This window comes from Thamnophis sirtalis, unplaced genomic scaffold (assembly GCF_051295495.1).
Source record: "Thamnophis sirtalis isolate CommonGarterSnake01/CBP01778 unplaced genomic scaffold, rThaSir2_p1.2 scaffold_2, whole genome shotgun sequence".
Classification (NCBI taxonomy): domain Eukaryota; kingdom Metazoa; phylum Chordata; class Lepidosauria; order Squamata; family Natricidae; genus Thamnophis; species Thamnophis sirtalis.
This window is the reverse complement of record NW_028261382.1, coordinates 41,207,037-41,216,630: the sequence shown is the minus strand read 5'-3', so window position 1 is coordinate 41,216,630 and position 9,594 is coordinate 41,207,037. Positions and strand designations below refer to the sequence as shown.

The 9,594-nt window shown below is 45.0% G+C and overlaps 1 protein-coding gene across 1 annotated transcript in view; it reads right to left on the bottom strand.

Moving 5' to 3' along the window:
* The window catches only part of ATP8B2 (ATPase phospholipid transporting 8B2), a 30,804-nt gene extending 25,839 nt beyond the window's left edge, over positions 1-4,965 (bottom strand). Inside the window, exons 1-5 of the mRNA XM_087707653.1 lie at positions 4,878-4,965; positions 3,479-3,543; positions 2,170-2,283; positions 858-956; positions 1-30 (exon numbers count right to left, since the gene is read on the bottom strand). The exon at positions 1-30 is cut by the window's left edge and continues 32 nt beyond it. Of these exons, the coding sequence (XP_087563779.1) occupies positions 1-30; positions 858-956; positions 2,170-2,283; positions 3,479-3,543; positions 4,878-4,965 (396 nt within the window). The remainder of the gene's footprint in view (positions 31-857; positions 957-2,169; positions 2,284-3,478; positions 3,544-4,877) is intronic.
* Positions 4,966-9,594: the final 4,629 nt, after the last annotated feature.

The window sequence follows — 9,594 nt, the reverse complement described above, 5'->3', positions numbered from 1 at the left end:
GTTCACCTGGTTATCACTCTTGTGGCGAAACTGCGGGCAGAAAAATCCCGTGTCAAAGTCAGGATTTGAACCCGAGACCGCCCGTCCCCCTCCTCGCCCGAGATTTTGGGCTCCATTCACTATTCTTTTTTTCCTTCCTTCCTTCCTTCCTTCCTTCCTTCCTTCCTTCCTTCCTTCCTTCCTTCCTTCCTTCCTTCCTTCTCCATCACTGGAGGCTTTTAAGAAGAGACTGGAAAAGCATTTGTCTGAAATGGTCGGAGTTCTTCTGCCTGAATACGGGGTTGGACTAGAAGACCTCCAAGGTCCCTTCCAACACTTTTATTCTGTTATTTTACTATCCTTCCTTCCTTTTCCTTCCTTCTTCCCTTCCTTTCCTTCCCTTCCGTCCTACACTTTCCTTCCTTTTCCTTCCTCTTCCTTCCTTCCTTTTTTCTTTACTTCTTCTTTCCTTCCTTCCTTCATCTTTTCCTTCTCCCCTTCCTTTCCTTCCCTTCCTTCCTACCCTTTTCTTCCTTTTCCTTCCTCTTCCTTTTTTCTTTCCTTCTTCTTCTTTCCTTCCTTCCTTCATCCTTTCCTTCTTCCCTTCCTTCTCTTTCCTTCCTTCCTTCCCTTTCCTTCCTCTTCTTTCCTTCTTTTTCCCTCCTCTTCTTTCCTTCTTTCTTTCTTTCCTTCCTTCCTTCTCCATCACTGGGGTTTTTTAAAGAAGAGACTGGGCAGTCCTTTGTCCCGAGTGGTTCTAGGGTCTCCTGCTTGAGCAAGGGGCTGGCCTAGATGACCTCCAAGGTCCCCTCCCAACTCCGTTATTCTATGAATTCTTCCTTCAGCTGGAAAGCAAAAAAAAAAACCTCCATACTCACGTAGTCGTCGGTGGCGTCCTTGACCGCGGTGATGGTCAGCACCAGGACTAAAGGCACGATGGTGGTGAACCAAGAGAGCGAGGAGATCTGGGGGATCAGCTGGGGGAGGGAAAGCCGAGAGGGGCCAGTTTATTGATTTGGACCCTGGACAGGGGTCACCTTGAGGGCTCAAGGACCAGGGTGGGGGTAAGGTCCGGGCAAGGATGAGATTAGAGAAGCCACAGAGGGAGGGAGGAAGGAAAGAAGGAAAAAAAGTGGAGGGAGAAAAGAAGAAAGGGAGGGAAGGAGGAAGAAAAGAAGGGAGGGCGGGATGTAAGGAGGGAAGAAGAAGAAAGGGGGAGGAAGGAAAGAAGAAAGGGAGGGCTGGACAAAGGCAAGAAGAAGAGAGGAGGGAGGAGGGAAAGAAGGGAGGGAAGGGAAAAGAAGGGAGGGCAGGATGTAGGGATGGAAGAAGGAAAGAAGAAAGGGGGGGAGAAAGAAAAAAGGGAGATGGGAGGAGAGGAGGAAGGCAGGAAGGAGAGGGGACGGAGGAAGGAAGAAAAGAAGGAAGGATGGGAAGGAAGGGGAAAAGAAGGGAGGGAAGGATGTAGGGATGGAAGAAGGAAAGAAGAAAGGAGGGGAAGAAAGAAAAAGGGAGATGGGAGGAGAGGAGGAAGGCAGGAAGGAGAGGGGACAGAGGAAGGAAGAAAAGAAGGAAGGAAGGGAAGGAAGGAGGAAGGGAAAAAGAAGGGAGGGAAGGATGTAGGGAGGGAAGAAGGAAAGAAGAAAGGGGAGGAAGAAAGAAAAAAGGGAGATGGGAGGAGAGGAGGAAGGCAGGAAGGAGAGGGGACGGGGGAGGAAGAAAAGAAGGAAGGAAGGAGAAAAGGAGGAAGGGGAGGAGGAAAAAAAGAAAAAGGAGGGAGAGAGGGAGGGAAGAAGGAAAAAGAGAAAGAGGAAAAGAGAGGTAAGGAAAGAGAGACGCTAGAAAGAGAAAGAAGGAAAGAGAAAGAGAAGGAAGGAAAGGAGGCAGGAAGGAAAGTATAAGGAAAAGGAAGGAAAGAGAGAAACTCAGAGCAAAAATCTTGGAGACAGAGAGGAGAGAAAATCACAACAGCGAAAAACAGAAGGAAAAACGAAAAACGAGAAAGGAAGAAAAGAATTATCTGTAAACGAAGCGGGATTCTTTCAAATTTTCATTTTGGGGGGCTGGTAGTGGCGGATCGAACTGTGCCACACTGTGGTTTCCCCAGACACACCCCCCCCTTGGCACCCCACGGGGGAAAAAGAGGGTGAACCCCCAGATTTCCCCACCCCCAGGAAAAAAAAATCTCACCTGAAGAATGAGGAGGAAGAGGAAGTAAGTATTTGCGACTTCCTGGAACTGTTCAAACAGGTTGATGGGTAGGAAAGTGAGGACGTTGTATTTCGACGTCTTGATGCAGTTACTCTGGGGAGAAGAATTAAAAAATAAACCCTCTAAAAACGGAAAAAAGAATGTATTTTTAGGAGGACTAAAGGTAAAAGGTTTCCCTCGGACATCTGTGCTAGCCGTTCCCGACTCTAGGGGGCGCTGCTCATCTCCGTTTCAAAGCCTAAGAGCCAGCGCTGTCTGAAGACATCTCCGTGGTCATGTGGTTATTTATATAAATATAAATATAGATATATAGATAAAGATAAAGAGATATAACGATATAGATAAAGATATAGAAATATAGATATAAAAATATAAAGATATAAAAATATAGATATAGATATAAAAATATAAAGATAAAGAGATAAAAAAGAGATAAAAATAGATATAGAGATAAATATAAATATAGATAAAGATAGACACAGATAGATATATAGATAAAGATAAAGATAGACAGATAAAAATACATATATAGATAAAGAGATGTAAATATATAGAAATAGAGAGAGATAAAAATATAAATGTCAAAATAAATATATAAAGATAAAGATAAAGAGATATAAATATAAAGATATAGAAATATAGAAATAGATATAAAAATATAAAGATAAAGAGATAAAAATAGATAAGAATAGATATAGAGATAAATATAAATATAAAGATAGACAGATAGATATATAGATAAAGATAAAGATAGACAGATAAAAATACATATATAGATAAAGAGATGTAAATATAGATATAGAAATAGAGATAGAGATAAAAATATAAATATCAAGATAAATATATAAAGATAAAGAGATATAAATATAAAGATATAGAAATATAGAAATAGATATAAAAATATAAAGATAAAGAGATAAAAAAGATAAAAATAGATATAAATATAAATATAGATAAAGAGACAGATAGATAGATATATAGATAAAGATAAAGATCTACAGATAAACATAAATATATAGGTAAAGAGATATAAATATAGATATAGATGTATAAAAATAGATAAAGATAAAGAGATGTAAATATAAAGATATAGAAATATAGATATAAAAATATAAATAGATATTGAGATAAAAATATAAATATAAATATAGATATATAGATATAGATAAAGAGATATAAATATTGATAAAGATATAGAAATATAGATATAGAAATAGAAAAGACATAGATAAAAATAAAGATATAGAGATAAAAAATATAAATAGGGGTTTTTTTGGCCGCCACTCACCGCATATTGAAATTTTTCGTTGTATTCTCGGGAGTTGGCCTTCACTCGCCGTTCCTCCTCTGGAAGAGAAATGGATCCGGGTTAACTGAGGCGAACCCCGACAATTGACAAAAAACAGGGTTGCTTTCTCTCTCCCCCCCCCCTTTTTTTAAAAAAAATATGGAACTTAAATCGGTGCGAGTTCGAGTCGGAGGAGCTGGGAGCGGATTCGAGAGTTCCCGGTGAAGCGAGGCTGGGTGAGGAGGTGGGCAGGTGTGCTCCATGCTTGGCTGCAGGTGTGTTGGGTGGTCGCTGGCTTCGGAAAGCCCCCTATTCCATACACCCCAAAGAATGAAGGGATGAATGAATGAGAGGAGGAGGAGGAAGAAAAGGAGGAGGAAGAGGAGGAGGAGGAGGAGGAAGAAGAAGAAGAAGAAAGGAGGAGGAGGAGGAGGAGGGAGGAGGAGAGGAGGAGGAGGAAGAGGTAGTAGTAGTAGTAGTAGTAGTAGTAGTAGTAGTAGAAGAAGAAGAAGAAGGAGAAGAAAGGATAGAAAGGGAAGAAAAGAAAGAAGGGAATGAGAAGAAGGAAAGGCAGAGAAGGAGCAAAGGAAGGTGAAGAAAAGAAGAGAGGAGGGGGAGGGGGAGAATAGGAGGAAATGAGAGGAAGAAAGAAAAGAAAAGAAGAAGAAGAGGAGGAGGAGGAGGAAGAAGAAGAAGAAGAAAGGAAGGAAGGACAGAAAGGGAAGAAAAGAAAGAAGGGAATGAGAAGAAGGAAAGGCAGAGGAGGTGGAGAGGCGGAGAAGGAAAAGGAGAAGAAAAAGAAGAAAATAAGAAACTGGAGGAGGAAGGAAAGGAGAAGGAAGGAGGAGGAAGGAGGAGAAACAGAAGAACAAAAGGAAAAGAAAAAGGAGAAGCAGGAGAAAGAAAGGAGAAAGGAAGGAAGAAAGAAAGAAAGAAAGAATGAAAGAAAGGAGAAAGGAAGAAAGGAAGAAAGGAAAGAAGAAGAAAGAAAGAAAGAAAGAAAGAAAGAAAGAAAGAAAGAAAGAAAGAAAGAAAGAAAGAAAGAAAGAAAGAAAGAAACCAATTCCGAATTCTATAACAGAGGCGATGCCTCTCCAGCAGCAGGACGCAAGGTCACTTTTAAGAAAGGTGGAAAGAATTTGCTTTTTTGGGTTGGGGGGCCAGGAAAAACCAGGCTCATCCCCCCCATCCACCCCATCATCATGCATGGGAACTGTGGGGAGGGGGGGAAGCGGTGGGGGGAGAGGAAGATGAGGTAATGTGTGAAGACTGCCGCAGCCAGTCCACGCTCCCTGAGAGACCCTCGCAGGACAAAAGCCAGGGCCCCAGATCCCCCCCACCCCGTTTTTCCAAGCAGACCCCCCCCTTCCCAGGGCAACCGACCCCCCCACCACCCTACCTGTCCCCCAAAGCTGCTGGCTGCGGGCATTCGTGGTCGCCACGGCGACCCATGGCCATTTCTCCGGCATCTCTTTGGGAATCGTCATGGTTACGGCCGAAGGGGGGGTCTCTCTCTCTCCCCCTCACACACACCAGGATGGATAGATGGTCTCAGGAGCCCCTTTTCTCTTCCTCCCCCCCTCCTCGACCGGCTGCAGGAGAGAAAGTCTATCCTGACATTGAAGGAGGAGGAGGAGGGGGGGCGCCTCCCACTGCCGCATGGCAGCCAATCAGGGGCAGGGATGGCGTCACCAAGACGACCGTTTGATGGGGGAAGGGGTGGGGGGGAGGGAGAGAGTGGGGGGGGGTCTTTGTGGGAAGACAAGGATGGGCTGAAGGATCAGCCGAAAAACAACAAAAAAGTCAAGAAAATCAAATTAAAAGCCTCCCTCCTTCTTAAGGATTTCTGCGTTCTGTTCTTCTTCCCTTGGATCGGGAGAATAGGACCCAGGCGCTTAGGGTGGGAAGGACCGCGGAGGTCTTCTAGTCCACCCCCGCCCCCACCCCAGTCAAACCTGACTTCGTGAGGTGGGCTGGGTGGAGAGAGAGGGACTAGCCCAACGTCGCCCAGCCGGCTTCCACACCTAAGATAGGACTAGAACTCCCCATCTCCCGGCGATTGGCCCAAAGTCACCGGGCTGGATTTTGTGATTAAGTTGGGACTAAAATTCCCGTCTCCTGGTCATTGGCCCAAAGTCACCCAGTTGGCTTTTGTGCCTAAAGCAGGACTAGAACTCCCAGTCTGCTGGTGATTGGCCCAAAGTCACCCAGATGGATTTTGTGATTAAGTTGGACTGGAACTCCCGTCTCCTGGTCATTGGCCCAAAGTCACCCAGTTGGCTTTCACGCCTAAGCAGGACTAGAACTCCCCAGTCTGCTGGTGATTGGCCCAAAGTCACCCAGATGGATTTTGTGATTAAGTTGGGACTAGAACTCCCATCTCCTAGTCATTGGCCCAAAGTCACCCAGTTGGCTTTCACGCCTAAGACAGGACTAGAACTCCCAGTTTCCTGGTGATTGGCCCAAAGTCACCCAGTTGGCTTTCGTGCCTAAGGCAGGACTAAAACTCCCAGACTGCTGGTCATTGGCCCAAAGTCACCCAGATGGATTTTGTGATTAAGTTGGGACTAGAACTCCCATCTCCTAGTCATTGGCCCAAAGTCACCCAGTTGGCTTTCACGCCTAAGGCAGGACTAGAACTCCCCAGTCTGCTGGTGATTGGCGCAAAGTCACCCAGCCAGCTTTTTGCGGCTGTCAGAACTAGAACTCCCATCTCCTACTTTCTCACCAAGTAACTTAACCACTAGACAAAAGCAGTCTACCTTACTCTTCTCTCTCTCTCTCTCTCTCTCTCTCTCTCTCTCTCTCTCTCTCTCTCTCCCTCCCTCCCTCCCTCCCTCCCTCCCTCCTTCTCTCCTCTCCCTTTCTTACCTGTGGGTTGTTTCTTAGCACAAAATTCCATGGCATTTGCTGGTCAGCGGTCAGGCCCATAAGAGACGCTGAAATGGAGGGGAAAAGGAGGATGATGGGGGGGAAAACAACCAAGCCAGCATGCTAAACCTGGTTACTAAACTTAAGCCTCTTCTCAAATTCCCACAATCCGTCCATCCAGAAACCAACCAGGCCGCGAGAATCCCCCAAACCCCGGGAATATTAACCCTGATATTCATCATTTATTCAATTTACAGAGATTCTGAGCCATTCACAAATGGGGGGAGAAAGCGTTTGAAAACAAGGTAAACTAACAAACCCAGATGGGAACAAAGAAAAGGAAAAAAAGTGGTGCCTTTCCATTAACCAGGGTTAAGGCTAACTAGGTTTATACCCAACCTGGTTAATCCGAGGCCTGTTTAGAAGATCTAACAGAACTTGGGCCGGAAACAAATCCGATGCGGAGGACTTCTAAATATCAGAATCATTTCAATTAAATTTAATTCATTTAAAAACATTTCAAAAGCCATTCATAGTAGGGATGGAGTAGAAGATTTCGTCCGAACATTGAAAAAGCAACGATTCCTTCCAACTACCTTGAGCCGAGCTGCGGGACTCCCTGCCACAAGGAATGACACGGACAATTTGTCACGGAGATTCGCGACAAATTGTGTATGAGGGCTGTCACTCCCCAGTAACCCTGGTTAGGGCTGAGCTGGTCATACAAAGCAACGACAGGGTTTAACTCCGCTAAACCACGATCCAATTGTGGCTTGTGAACGAGGCTGGCGGTAGGGGGTGAAGCCGGCGTTTTGAATCCTCGGCGTTGAGAGGCGAGACTCTCCCCGGCTTAAAAGAACATTTTCAACCCAAACGGATGGGGGGAAGAAGAAGAAGAAGAAGAAGAAGAAGAAGAAGAAGAAGAAGAAGAGGAAGAGGAAGAGGAAGAGGAAGAGGAAGAAGAAGAAGAAGAAGAAGAAGAAGAAGAAGAAGAAGAAGAAGAAGAAGAAGAAGAAGAAGAAAAAACAAGAAAAACAAGAAGGAGGAGGAGGAGGAGGAGGAAGAAGAAGAAGACGACAAGGAAGGAAGGAAGGATAGAAAGGGAAGAAAAGAAAGAAGGAATGAGAAGAGGAAAGGCAGAGGAGGTGGAGAGGCGGAGAAGAAAAGGAGAAGAAAAAGAAGAAATTAAGAAACTGGAGGAGGAAGGAAAGGAGAAGGAAGGAGGAGGAAGGAGGAGAAAAAGAAGAACAAAAGGAAAAGAAAAAAGGAGAAGCAGGAGAAAGAAGGAGAAAGGAAAGGAGAAAGAAAGAAAGAAAGAAAGGAGAAAGAAAGGAAGAAAGAAAGAAAGAAAGAAAGGAGAAAGGAAGGAAGGAAGGAAGGAAGGAAGGAAGGAAGGAAGAAAGAAAGAAAGAAAGAAAGAAAGAAAGAAAGAAAGAAAGAAAGAAAGAAAGAAAGAAAGAAAGAAAGAAAGAGAAAGAAACCAATTCTGAATTCTATAACGGAGGCGATGCCTCTCCATTTTCAACCCAAACGGATGGGGGGGAAAAGGCTGTTTTGTTGTGTGAGAATAACACCCCACACCCACAAACACACCTTAAGTTTCCAAATTGCTGCTTCCTCTTTCGGAAACGCAACACAATTGCGGCAAGCAAAATAAACGAAAGCCACAAAATTGTCGCTCCGTCCGGACCGTCGGACCCGGGTGCGAGGATGTGCCGAAATTGTGCAGAGTGGCTTTGGATTGTCGCTAGCGACAACGACGCCGGGGAGAGATAAAACGGGGACCCTGCCTTGACCGAGGGTCTTCTTCGGGGGTGTGTGTCCCGTCCGTCCCCCCCACACACACACAAACACAACCACCCCTTGCGAAAACCACACAACGTTTCCTTTGCAAAATTGTAAATTGTAAAAAAAAATATTGTGGTTACTTTTTCCGCTGGAGGTGCGACGTGACAAATGCAACAGCCAAACACACACAAGAGTGCAGCCTCGCAACTGTCCCCCCCACACCAGTGAAATGCGCTGGAAATGCCCCCCCCCCCAAAAAAATATTCGCTTTGGAGACGCAACAAACCGCAATGGGGAGGAATAAGGACTGGCTGGGGGTGATGGGAGGTGTAGTACCCCTAGGGTGCTGGGTGAAAGAGCGGAGAAGGCTACCTGGCCTTCCCCCCCCCCAAAAAAAAGAAAGGTAATAGGCAGCAGCTCTTCAGAAAAACCATGGATTACAAAGCCCATCAGCCGAGGGTAGCTGGGAAGGGTGGGTTCTGGAGTCAAAGGAGGAACTGCCTTATGGGTCATTTCTGGGGAGAGGGGGGGCTATGTAAATTAGAGAGAGAGAGGGAAAGAAAGAAAGAGAAAGAAAGAAAGAAAGAAAGAAAGAAAGAAAAAGAAGCAGGCAAGGAAGGAGGGAGTAAGAAAGGAAAGAAAATTGAGGGAGGGAGGGAACGAAGGAAGAAAGAAATAAGGCAGGGAAGGAGTAAGGAAAGAAAATGGAGGGAGGGAGGGAAGGAAGGAAGGAGGCAGGGAAGGAGTAAGAAAGGAAGGAAAATAGAGGGAGGGAGGAAAATAGTGAAGGAGGGGGAGAGGGAAGGAAGAAAGAAAAGAAGGAAGGGTGGGAGGGAGGGAGAAAGAAAAAAAAGAAAGGAAAGAAGGAAGCAGGCAGGGAAGGAGGGAGGGAATAAAAAAGGAAAGAAAATAAAGGGAGGGAAGGAAGGAAGGAAGAAGACAGAGAAAGAGTAAGAAAGGAAAAATAGTGAGGGAGGGAGAAAGGGAAGAAGGGAAGGAAAGAAGGGAAAGAAAGAAAAGAAAGAAAGAAAAAGAAAGGGAGAAAGAAAGAAAGAAAGAAAGAAAGAAAGCAAAGAAAGAAAAAAGAAAGAAAGGAGGCAGGCACAAAAACAGAAAGATAGAAACTCATCCCTAACCATCTCTGAACAGATGCCACCATTCAGCAGGCAAAACTATTTAATTTGTTTTAAAAAAACAGAAAAAGGCTGTTAATTTATTTTCAAAAACAAAACAGGCCAGGAAAGAGCTCCTAGTCCTCAACGTTTGTCCTTGTTCGCACTCGTTCCAGGAGATCCATCCGGCTGGGGTGGGGGTGGGTGGGGGGGAGACATCCGCCATGTGGCCGAAAGACTTCAAGAAGCAAAGCCTCTGTGTTTCGACTCCTTCCTTCTCTTTGTAAACTCTCCCCAAAGTTATCAAAACACCCACAAAGGAGCTTTTATCCTGAGCTCAACACT